Here is a 12160-nt window from a genome sequence, read left to right as displayed (position 1 = left end):
GCCAGCAACACCGCCGCCACATTTCATCGCGGATGTCGTCTTTAGGCGCCTTTCCCTTGTCCTATTTCCTCTTCCTTGTCAACCTCCTCTTCCTTCGTCTTAGCTTCCTTCGCCTCCTGCTTGGAAGCCCCCTCAGCCTTCTCAGGAGAGCTCTTGGCCTTCTGCTGTCCCTTGCTCCTCTTCTCTGACACATACTTCACAGATCGGGTGATACCAGCGGTGAAGGCACCCTTGATAGTTTGCATCGTCGAAGGCCAGCTCACAGTGCCCTGTACACACTTCGCCATAACCTGCGGGAGATCATCCTGCTCAGAAATGCGCCTCTCAAAGTCCCTACCTTCTCTTCGCTTGAAGCCTTGTGGGTCGTCATCTTTGGTCTCCTCGAGGATGTTGTCGAATGCGCTACCCGGGATCTGGAACTTGCCTTTGTAGTGGTAATAGAGTTTCTTCCGGAAAGCCTTCGGTAAGCGACGAACCATGTTACCTCGCTTCACGGGATCCAGGTCCTGGGACAAGCTCAACCCTTCCTCGCCGCCAAGGGCATTGTCCTCGAGCTTAGTGATCGTGCCCGTGTGTCTGATGGCATCTTCTTTCTCCCAGCCAGGCTCCTTGGGCGTTCTTGGGTCTGTGAAATTCACGTTCGGCAGATTCTCGATGAGTGGAACATACAGTTGTCGGAAACCTGGCAGCTGCGCCCCAACAATGTTTGAGACTTTGCTGGGAGCCTCCGATGCAACAAGTGAGTGCATCCGGGGGTCACCAAGATATGACAAGCCCGTAATCCGTTCGTACAGCTGTCGTTCGGAGAACTTCTCAGGAAGCATGAGCAGGGCGGTGCGTAGCGCCGATACTAGATTGACCTGGTTGGAAAGACGTATCCGAGGATCGTCTCGCAAAATCTTGACAGGCTTCTGCAGACGACCTGCGAGGTATAATGTGTCCCAGTCTGTCAGATCCCGAGCCAATGTATCCAGGTTCACAACTCCATACTTGATCATGATTCCATTGACGGTAATGTAAGGGTTATAGTACAGACCTGCGCCCCAGCGGTCCTGCATCCATGACACAACGGCAGAGCTGTACGGTAAGTTCTTCAACCCGGAGTAATGCTCGGGATGTTGTTGGAGGTTCAGGCTATGCCAATGCTGGGTGTGGCTGACACCGAATATGAAGTCAATGATCTTCGCGCCGCCCTTCTGCCATTCCTCGACGGCTTTGGGGGGATTGGGGTGTGGGCTGAACTCGCTGCCAGTGCTGCCAGTGGATGACTTCTGCCCGAACACGCCAGACCCGTACGCAAAGGCGTACCGTATCGGTGCGCGAAACTGCCACAGCACTTGCCGCAACGACTCTTTGAAGTCCTCGTTCACCTTTATGTGCTGGTTGTACCCGAAGAACCTGTGCGGCAGATCTGAGAATTTCTGAATGTCGTAGTCGGCGCGCTCTTCCCAGCCTGGTGGTAGGCTCTGATTTGGACTGTGCTCTAGCCCATCGACTCCGCTGGCGCTCTGTTTCCTCACAGCAGTCTTCGCTTGCTCTTGCTTGGGTGTCGTTGAGGATGTGCTTGACGTGGTACTTGAGCTCCGCTGGAATTCGGGAGACGAGGCCGGTGGCTCCTTGGACGACTGGGCATTTTGCGCTTGTTGCTCGTACAGTAAAGGTGTAGCTGACAGTGATCGGGCTTGCTGTGGGGAGTGGAGAAAGGAGGGCCTGTAGTGCCATGCTGCCTGGCCGAGAAGGAACGAGTGGGCGCCGACGAGAGAGTGAAAGGCTGGCGACGACTATGCCAATGTCAACGCACGTTTACAGCATACATTTGGAGAGCAATGGACGTACAGCCAACTTGTTTGGCAGAGGCATGATTATGCGCGGTAAAGTTTCCAAGGCAGTTCAACCAAATTGTTAATCAAGTATGTACGCCATTCTGGTCGTCGGAGGATGTATCTCAAGGCATGAACATGTGGCTGTCGGATGTGTGGTCTTGTGGAGAAGGCGTGAAAGGAGAGTGTAGAAGATGCAGCAAGCAGAACTAGAAGATGTTTTGCTGATGCAACACCGCGAAGCTCTCCTGCCCGCCGACTTCCAGCCCCGAGAGAGTGACGTGACATCCCTGCTTCGGCACGTGGTCCCGAGCATCTAGCGGGGTGTCGATCGACCTCCTCCACTGTCTTCGTCCTGCTTCTCCTCCTCCAGACAACACCTCGCACCATTGCTACGTTCGCGTGGGATGGCAATGCTCATGACACAAATGGCAGGACTATTAGAGCCAACATGATAGGAAACGATGGGTCAATGATGTTTTGTTGATGCAGTCGCTCCTCATAGATCAGATTCGTAGCTCACTAGCACCTAGTAGGCATTTGGCCTGGTAGATTCATCCAGCCATACCGAGAAGTAACACTTGCCGTTACTGGGTAAGGTCCTGCTAACCGAGAAGCAGCAGGTGGCTCGGTATACTCCACAGTACGTATTGTAGGCAAGACTGTACCTTCAAAAAGACGGTGCTATGAGTTGTACGTGTGTCCGAACAGGGGATGCTGCACATAGATTTCTTACTCTTTTTAGAAGTGCACTCTGGGAGTTGCGCCTACTGAGCACCGACTGAGTGATTCAACCCGCGCATGAGGGAGGTAAAGAGGGCTGCCTGGTGTGCCTTCGTGCGGTGAGGCATCGCGCACAACCACCGCGATCTACCGTCACAGATCAAGATCGTTGCGATGGCGATGGCGATCCCCAGTCAGGAGAACTCTATATGTCTGGTCAGTATAAGGACCAGGCCGAGACGGTGATGGTATCTACAGTATCCTTTCATCTCGGACATTATGACGGAACCCAGTCAAAGCAGCACACCCATAGACCTAGCGAAGGAGAATGCGCGCCTTAGAGCTACGATTGAAGGCCTCCAGGCGCGATTGCAGAACGAGAGAAGAATTTCCGGTGCCAACATTGAAGAGCTGGAGAAACATCGCGTGGCCAACCGCGCCCTGCGCCGCCAAAGTGAGCAACTCCGAAGTGAGCTTAGTGACCTACCTCTGGGCGGTGGCGATATCGATGATGGGTTGTTCATATACAGAGATACGCCCAGCAGCTTCGCGCGTCTTCTAATCGTGCCCTTGGAAATGAAGCAGGCAGTAGTCCAGGAGTCAGGCGACTGGGACAGTGGCCCATCAAATGATGCCTCCAGCTGGTTTGGCCGGCTGCGCTCTGCTGAATTGCCACTTGCGGACGAACGGTGCTTGCGGACGAACGCTGCTTGCGCGATCTCTTCGTTCGACAAGTGCCGACAATTTGGACACGCATAGATCGGCGTCGCTTTGCGTGTCGTGCCTGTACCAATACACAGAAGCCATGCTGCGCCTGGGACCGCAGTCGAGAGAAGATTGTTGTGCTTCCAATTGTGCCAGACCTGCGCTCGTCCGGCAAACGCGGTGAGCCAACGCATGAGGACTTTTGGATCGCATCGTCTCATTTTGTGGGCAGAAATCGTCGAGGGTTGTGGGAATAGGCCAAGTCGCATGTTCAACGATCAAAGGTTGAATTGAATGTTCTTTCCATCATCGCTAAACCTACATGTATGCTGTCTAGCCTCTAGAGATGTTTGCCAATCATGCTTCTCGCGTAGATAGAGTATTCGAGTCGTGCAAATTCAGCCGCAGTGAGCGGCTTCCTGCTTCCTTAAGTTAGATCGATCCTAGTCTGCCACGCCGCGCCTAATAATAACACTAACAACCTTCCGCCGTCTTGGCGCTCAAACAAAAGAGACAATCTCGGATGCATGTGGGTGCAGTTTCGCGTAAAGGTGGTCATGCGCCGCCTCGATCGAGACTGCCCCAAAGGCAAAAGGCACCGCTGCGCCAGAAGATCGAATAGCACAACGGCCTGCTATCGATGCCCGCTATCGAACGGTCCGGGATGGGGAGCAACCTTGCAATTATCTATTGCCGAGCGATCGCTGATTCGTTGATGAAACACGGCTACTGGGATTGAAGGGGGCCTCTGAACTGAAAGAACAGCACACGATCGCAATCGTGCATGTCCACGTCGTTTCCTCTTTCTCATTACTGTACTTCACGAGCGCGTTGCTTATCTGGACCACTTTTTGTTTCACATTGGGTATGCTGCATCTTACCAGGACGCCGTGAAGGTCGAGGTCTGCCAGGGGCGATCCGCCGCCTGGTGACAAACAGCAGAGCATCCTGGCAATATGACTTCGGACGCCAGATACAGAGAAGAGGACGATGATGATTCGGAGTCGCCGTGTGAGGACGATCCCTCTGAGGAGTGTGAAGACGACCGCTGCAACGGACCAGCGCTGCCCGTATGGCATTGCGTAGATTGTGACAGCTCATATTGCAGTGATTGTTGGGGTCGCCAAGGACCTCACAAACCGAAGAAGAAAGGCCGCGATGGAGTTCCCCACGAAAAGACCGACCCCCATATTGTGCGCCGGCTCCAAGGCATTCTACATCCTACCAAGGATGCGCGCGAGATTCAGAGACTCCATGAGGACGATGGACTTACCAAGTGGTTCGGTGTGGCGAGAGACCTCTCAGGACGGCCTAGCTTCGAGGACTATGGCCGCTATGCGTCCCTCATGTCCAGTATCTCGCCCATCGAGAGCATGGGCAATCGCTACCCGCAGATAGTGTCCTTTATTGGAGTCACAAATGCCGGAAAGTCGACCCTGATCAAGATGTTGGTCAACCATGAAATGGAGAATGCCAGTCCAGAGCATCGGGGCATGTTTCCTTCACCCATCGTTGGGAGCGTCGTGAACGACTCTTTACCTACTTCCGGAGATGTCCACTTATACGCGGATCCTTCCTCCCACACGGAACAGTTGCCCATTCTCTATGCGGATTGTGAAGGCTTCGAAGGTGGCGAGAGGATTCCACTTGGTGCTCGTTCTCGAAAGCGGCAGAGCTCAAGCACACCAGAAGGCATGTTCTCCAAGACGCCGAACAACGTCTACCGCCGGCCAATCGAGTGGGCAAACACAGAGGAGTCACGTCAGCGCGAGTTTGCTGTGACAGCGCTCTACCCTCGATTACTATACACATTTTCTGACTGTGTCGTTTTTGTTCTGCGCAATCCAAAAACATTCCAGTCTGCAGTACTGGCCAAGCTTCTGGACTGGGGTGCGAGCTCGTTGGAAAAGTCCATCAACCAGCCGGCTCTGCCACACTGTATCGTGGCGTTGAATGGATCGGATCCTGGCGTAGATGACAAGGAATGGGACGTCAACTTCGCCACCCAAAGCCTGCTATCCTCTGTGCGTGGTGCATTGGATATCGTAGAAGGCGTGCCGCGCTTCAGAGAGCTGGCCGAGTACTGGCGTGGTCTGGGCAAGCACATCTACTCCGTGGAAGACTTGATTTTGCGATACTACAGCTCTTTCAAGGTCATTCGGATTCCAAGCAAGCCCAGGTACACCACCATCAACGAGCAGGTTGGGAAGCTTCAGCAGACCATCAAAGCGAATTGCGAGGAATCCTTCCGGAGCAAGCGAAGAGCGCGCATGTTAACAAATGCTGACGAGCTCAACGTATACCTGCAGAGTGGCTTCGATCACTTCACACAACACCTGGACATACCTTTCAACTTCATGCGCATCTCACTGCTTCGGAATCCTATCCCAAACGACTTCGGCGGGCACATTCTTCAACTATGCACAACGATAATGTCTCAACAGCCGAACCACCAGCACGGCAGAATATCTTGGATCTTCGAGAAGCTGAGTGTGATGCTGGCATCATGCGTACTTCTGGATTGTGCCCGCTACAGGAAAGGCCGAGTCGACGAACTTTTCGGGAACTACGAGAAGTTCTTCGATTGGGCGATGGGGGAGTATCTGGAGATGCACTACCCTTGCTCGTTTATCAGCGTCGACGGCACCAGGCAATGTATGCTCGTCAAAGCCCGTCATCAGCCGAAGGGCCATCAGGATGAGAAGGGCATCATTGCTGCAGGCGACTACCAGGCTGCCTTTGACGCTAGCTTCCTGCCACAGTGGAAGACGCAGCTGCGATCCTCGATCGCGACGATCCAACGAGACTTCCAGTATGAGCTGGAACAAGCTTCGCACAGTGAAGACATGCACGCGATCCCAGAAGAGCGCATAGCTCTGGATCTGCACGGCGAATATCTCAATCAGTTCTTCGAAGCAGTTGGCCCTGCATCATCGATATGCAGCCACGCAACATGTTTTTGTTGCTTGATGGACGTGCCAGAGCACCCTCTTGCTTGCGGGCATGTCTTGTGCACGGCATGTATCAAGGCCTATGGCAAGCAAACAAAATCGACGGTGTCTGTGGCTTGCTGTCCGCTGCATGTAGAGTCGACAAGATGGGCAAAGCCTGCCGTCATAAACTTCAAACCTCCTGGCGCTGGTGTTCGGATTCTTGCGCTCGATGGAGGAGGCGTTCGTGGCATCATTCAACTGGAGGTATTACGAGCCATCGAACATGCACTGGGAGGTCACCTAGCAGTGCAATCGTTCTTCGACCTCATCGTCGGCAGCGGTACTGGCGGTCTCATAGCCGTTGCACTCGCCATGAAAGAGCGAACGGTGGACTCATGTATAGACATGTTCGCCGCACTCTGCGAGCATGCCTTTACTCCACGGCTTAAGGGCGTGCCAATCATCAGCCAACTCGCACAAGTCTTCGGTAGTGGACCGAAGTACAAGACCAAGCCCTTACATGCTGCGCTCAAAACGGCCTTTACAGAAGATGATGAACTCTTCAGCTCGACTGAGAAGCGGTGGAAGGGCACACGTGTTGGTTTGACAGCCACGAGTGCCACGGGGCAGGAGACAATATTGCTTGCAAGTTATCGCCGGCCTGAAGATCTATTCCCTGCATACTCATTCGAGAGACCACATGATCCAGACATGGAACTCAAGACATACCAAGCCACTGCTGCCGCGATAGCAAGTCCAAACTTCTTTCGCCCCTTCACTTTCCATGGCAAGACATACCTGGACGGTGGCATTCGCAGCCCAAATCCTGCATTCATCGCAGACCGAGAGCGAAGACTCATCTGGCCGGACGTCGAAGAACCTGACATGTTCCTATCGCTAGGAACCGGGCAGAACAGGATCACCATCTTGCAGAAACTATCAGATCGGCACCCCAGCAACCCTGGACAGATTCCCGAAGCAGACCCAAGTGCGAAGAAACAGCCTTCGAAGTTCAGATCACGTCGTGGAGATGATGTACTCGAGGCAGAGCTGGCTTGGGCGTCTTTCCGCAACTACGCCGTCAAAGAAAAGTCCGAGGCAAGAGGTAGGAGATACATCCGTTTCAACCCAGACCTGGACCGAGAGCCCCCCAGTGCAGACAGCAAGTCAGATATGTTATCGTTGCAATCCAACGTACGAAAGCGCTTGCAGACAGCACATCGCCAGGCGGCCCTACGCAACGTGGCACACCGACTCGTTGCTTCGTGCTTCTATCTCGAGCTTCAAGCGAAGGCTACTGCGGAAAGGAGCGAACAAGTCTGCACTGGCGTCCTCGCCTGCCGATTCGAAGATGGAAGTCCTGAGATGCGTGCGCTGGGCCGCGTGATTCAAGATCGTAAGGGAGACGAATTCGAGCCACATTTCATGGTTCGCCCCGATCAGGACCGAACGGAGTTTGCGTTCAAGATCACCATCACGGAGGATGTCATCCGGGCCATGATTCACAACGGTGTGTTTGGACTGCCCAACGTCTACATACCTCTGCGCAATGAGAACAAAGCAACCTCGATCAACCTGTTCCTATCAGAGCACGACGGCCTGGAACCACACGGCTTTCCCGTCAGCGGCTTCCCACGTGTCTTGCTTGGTGATGCGTCAGCACAGACATCTCGAAGACCTGGCAGGACCAGCTCGGAGCAGTCTCTTCGCAACCCAATACGTCGTCTGAAGTCATCAGATGGAGACGCAATCTCACTCGATGGCACAAGTGCTAGAGGCAGCATTGATGACTGGCAGGAAACGGACCGGAAGATGTCAGTGCTATCGACTGGCACAGGAAAGCTGTCGCTAGCAGATCTTATTTCACAGCATCAACAAGAGAACTCAGGGACTAGCATCAAGCAAAGGACGAACCGCTTCTGGACATATATCGGTAACAACCACATGGCACAACATCCCGACATGTACGCGCCGGAAGATCTAGCGAAGCACGGCATTGCCAGATCTAGCACAGGGTCACGAATCGATGTGACAACACCAGCCACCGACGCTTCAAGCTCATCAACCTCTATAACAACAGCTCTCCCATCACTCCGCTCCCGACACGCCCTGCCCCTCTCCGAGACCCAGACCTGGTCTGAACTCGACTCCCCCGAACTGAACGGCGGCACCGATAAAGCCTCCCAAGATTCCGATCACCGTGAGTTCTACTCACTCGCACGCGAGCACGCTAGATCGCAGGTTGATCTTTCCCAGCCACCCACTCCCAGACTGCGTGACAGTCACCCGACCGAATTGCAACCCCAGACCTACGTCCCCACCGGAGCAGGCAGCAACAAGAGAGAAACCACCAGCACAACCACAACAGGCCGAGGCTCCACCTCGCGCAACGAGATACCCACCATGTGTGAGACCGAGTTTGAAGAAGAAGTTGACGATGACTGGGTGAGCACGTACAGTGGCGAGGATGTACAGCTACAGGAGGCGAAAGCGAGTTCACTGGTTCAGGTACGCTTCCGCAATACCATTGACAGTATTATGAGCCTCTACAGCGAAGATGGCGAAATGTATTGATGTTGATGGCTCTTTCTGTGAGTAGATTCCGCCCTTTCAATTTCCGCCACCAGCGAATTCAAACGCCCACTTCGGGCAACGAAAGACGAGTCTCGAGAGGGGACCTCTTGATCATGTTGTTGAGAGTTCGCTGCCTGATGAGAAGTAAGTTGGTTGCAGGATGAATCAAGTTTGTTGACTGGGATTTGTGCTAATGAAGTTTGATGCAGTACGGCAACAGCACTCGATCGATGGCTTTCGAGTCAGAGGAGTACGACTTCTTTGTCGAGGAAACATGAACGGCTAAAGGTGGTGCAAGAGGAAGTCGAAGAACGGTGAGAGTATTGTAACATTATGAACAAAGCATTGCATTGTGCGCGGTGGGCAGTCTAGCTGTCCGACTGCGGAATCTATGGGTATTATTGCGGGTTCTATTCCATGTACAATTTAAGGCGACCCGCAATCATAAACGCAATCGCTTTCAATGCTCGATATGAGACTGCATCGGTGGCAACTTTCCTGTATGCGCAGTATCCTTTCAGTGCTTGCTTGCCTTGCCAACAGTTCCTGATTCCAGTATCGTATCCTGCCATCAAGCGCTTGAACACAGCGTTTATTCTACTCCATGGGTGGCATGTGGTCAATTCTGTGACGCCCTCATGGACGAGAAGGCTTGCGTAAGCCGAGAGCAGCAGCGCGCAGAGCGGTCCCGTCCCATTCCCACTCTGGCTCTGGCGGCTGTGCCACGTTCTCGCCATCGCTCTTCTCATTGACGCGCCCTGGATTGCTTACCTGAACGACAGGAGCCTGTACAGCGTCAGTCGTATGAGACATGGCAGCCGTGGCGGGACGTGGTGCCGACATCATCGACACATCCCCGTCCTCAGCTGAGACATCTTCGCCTTCAGCGTCGGCATCGCCTTCGGTGTCAAAGTCGAATTCGTACTTGTTTGGCTCCTCGGCGCCCTCCGCTGGCGGAATGCTTGACTTTAGAGTTGTCTTCTTCTTGGTCACTGTCTTCCTCTTGGTGACCTTCTTGCCCTTGTTGCTGGTGTGATCGATGGTAGTGGTGTCCGGGACCGGATGTTCCTCGGCGTACTTGAGGCCAGACTGAATGGCAGACTCAAGCCTATCGTGGCTTTCTTGGTCAAGAATGACATAACCATCCTGAGCATGGGCGTAGTGGATCTGAATGTAGTCGGCTTGGCATGATGGGTGCTCGTTCCAGTTGCCAAGCTTGCCACAGCCTCTGCCTCCATTGCCCTTGCGTGCATGAGCTTTGACATCGCCAGGATGGGCAAACCGGGAGCCACATGGGAGGTGGATGTACGGTCTGCTGCTGCGATTGAGAATAGAGCGACGAGTTGCGTAGACTGGTCCGAAGTGTGTGATCTCCGAAGCGGGTGTAGAGCCATAGTTGTTACCCCCATTGAGACTGCTGGCCTGGGTGTCAAGAGCCTCTGCAGCTTTGCGCTTCTTGGTGGCGAAGACGCTAGCGGCGCGCTGTGGCCTGGTCCGCGGCGCAGTCTTGCGACGGCTACTAGCTGGCATCTTCTTCGCTGGAGGTGGCTTTGAGCCGGCTTTGACTTTGAGCTTGAGCTTGACGAGGCCTGGCGAAGGCTGCTCAGGTGCGTCGCTCGCCGTAGTGTTCACCACCGCAGCGGCTTCACGATCGGGCATAGACTTGTCATGATCAGATTGCGCAGGCTCAGCAGAGATCGATCTCGGCGGAGGTGGAGGGTGGTGCACAGGCTTGAGGACAATTGGATTGACAGTGCCATCGTTGGCTTCGTGATGTCCTGTAGAGAAGCCGTTGATCGGGCGTTTCTTCTTGGGTGCCAGCAGCTTGATCGTTGGCTTTGGTAACTGTTTGATCTCCTCATCTTCCTCCTCCTCGCTGGCGGCGTGCTCGCCGTCTTGCATTTCTTGATCAATGAGCTCTGCTTCTGTAGAGCTTGGCGACCGATGTTGACCTTGCCGCTTGACTTTGTTCTGCTCGTCCACATCCTGCTGGACTTCTTTGTGGATCCACGTCAGATCCTGTCCTTCCCAAGAAGGGGGAAGAAAGTCCAAAAAGCCTGGCACAAGATTCAGAGCCTTGTGTCGATACAGAATACGATACACTGCAGTGTAGAACTCTTCGTCGTTGAGGTCGATCCTGTTGTAGCGGAGAATGAGGTCCTCCAAGGCTGTGCACTCATCGCTGCCGGGGCCGAAGTGTGCTGCAAAGTGCTTGACGAACTCTGTAGCCTTGGCATAAGTCTTGATACCACCTGGAGGAGCTGGAATGGTCATTGGTGGGCGAGATGGTGGCGGCGGCTTCATGGCAGGCACATGTGGAGCTACCATCGGTACAGTCACCGGTGGTCCATATCTCAACGGCTGGCCTTGAACAGCTGCGTGTAGCAGTGGTGCCGGATATGTTGGCGAGCTTTGTGGAAGCGGAAGGGGTGTTTTGAACGCCGGACCTGCTCGTTGCGCCTGCCTGTCAGATGGGGGTGGACCGAGTCCATCAGATCGTGTGGGATTCGGCGCTGGCCTCGGGGGAACGAAATGAGGTCTCACATCAGGGTCAATCTGATGCAAGTTGTGGGTGGCGGCGCGCTGCGGTTGAGGATGATGGATCGCTGTTGGAAGGTAGTGAGGATGTTGCTGTTGCTGTTGGACTTGTTGAGGACGGTAATACTGAGGGTACTGCTGCTGGATGGGCGCAGACTGATAGGTACTTGGTCCACGTTGCTGGAGGACTGGGTGGGTGTCAGCATTGTTGGCGTGTTGCGCGAAGCGAGCGGAGGTGACGAGATCGGGTTGTTTGCGATGACCTGTGACCAGGAGCGCGTCAGTCATACTCAGCGAGCACGTATTGCTGGCTCAATAGCTGGTATTGGAAGGGTGGCAAAGCGCCCGCAGGTACAAGCTACTGTCCTCTTCTTGTGGATAACGTACCTTGACTCGAGCGTGCTGGCCCGCGTGGTTGTCCCGGGGGATAAATGTCCGGTGGTAGTTGACCTGGTGTCCACGACATGGCGTCGAGTGGTGCTGGCTGGGCTCCGGCGCTCGGTGTTGGTGATCCTTGACTATGCACCGGAGTAGTGGGTGGGTCGAGCTTTAAGTAGGGTGTCTGCGGTCGAGTCGGGCGTTCTGGCAGCTCCTCGACGAAATGTGCGCCAGTGACGTTGCCATCGCTACGCGTTCGTGAGTCAGCATCACAAGAATACTTCGGACGAGAGCAAGGTGAACGCCAGACTTACACGCCGTAGTCAAGCACGTAAGGCATCTTGACTGCCTCTTGAACCTCCCTCCGAACATGACAACATGAAAGATACCTGCTTCTCTATTGCAGCAGCGCAGAGAACAGCCAACAGGTCCAGATGATGTTCGCATGTGCATGCAAGCTGCAGCAAACGCGGAACTTGGCAACGGTGT

The 12160-nt window shown here is 54.2% G+C and overlaps 4 protein-coding genes across 4 annotated transcripts; 2 read left to right on the top strand and 2 right to left on the bottom strand.

Moving 5' to 3' along the window:
* Nucleotides 1–41: 41 nt before the first annotated feature.
* CLAFUR5_04504 (Phosphatidate cytidylyltransferase, mitochondrial) lies at nt 42–1860 on the bottom strand (the record flags this gene model as incomplete). The annotated part of the gene is made up of 2 exons (XM_047903652.1): nt 42–1781; nt 1837–1860. The coding sequence occupies 2 exons, from the start codon at nt 1858–1860 to the stop codon at nt 42–44; spliced, it is 1764 nt and encodes a 587-aa protein (XP_047760385.1).
* A 962-nt stretch (nt 1861–2822) lies between these two features.
* Nucleotides 2823–3302, top strand: CLAFUR5_04503 (uncharacterized protein; the record flags this gene model as incomplete). The annotated part of the gene is made up of 1 exon (XM_047903651.1): nt 2823–3302. The coding sequence occupies one exon, from the start codon at nt 2823–2825 to the stop codon at nt 3300–3302; it is 480 nt and encodes a 159-aa protein (XP_047760378.1).
* Nucleotides 3303–4204: 902 nt separating this feature from the next.
* Nucleotides 4205–9073, top strand: CLAFUR5_04502 (85/ calcium-independent phospholipase A2; the record flags this gene model as incomplete). Its single annotated transcript, XM_047903650.1, has 3 exons — nt 4205–8689; nt 8781–8899; nt 8965–9073. 3 exons carry the CDS (start codon nt 4205–4207, stop codon nt 9071–9073), a joined length of 4713 nt encoding a protein of 1570 aa, XP_047760379.1.
* Nucleotides 9074–9391: 318 nt separating this feature from the next.
* CLAFUR5_04501 (uncharacterized protein) lies at nt 9392–12011 on the bottom strand (the record flags this gene model as incomplete). The annotated part of the gene is made up of 3 exons (XM_047903649.1): nt 9392–11556; nt 11681–11919; nt 11986–12011. 3 exons carry the CDS (start codon nt 12009–12011, stop codon nt 9392–9394), a joined length of 2430 nt encoding a protein of 809 aa, XP_047760380.1.
* Between the last annotated feature and the right edge of the window lie 149 nt (nt 12012–12160).

Source organism: Fulvia fulva, chromosome 4 (assembly GCF_020509005.1).
Source record: "Fulvia fulva chromosome 4, complete sequence".
NCBI lineage: Eukaryota > Fungi > Ascomycota > Dothideomycetes > Mycosphaerellales > Mycosphaerellaceae > Fulvia > Fulvia fulva.
Note: the sequence above shows the minus strand (reverse complement) of the source record. Positions and strands in the feature narration are given on the sequence as shown.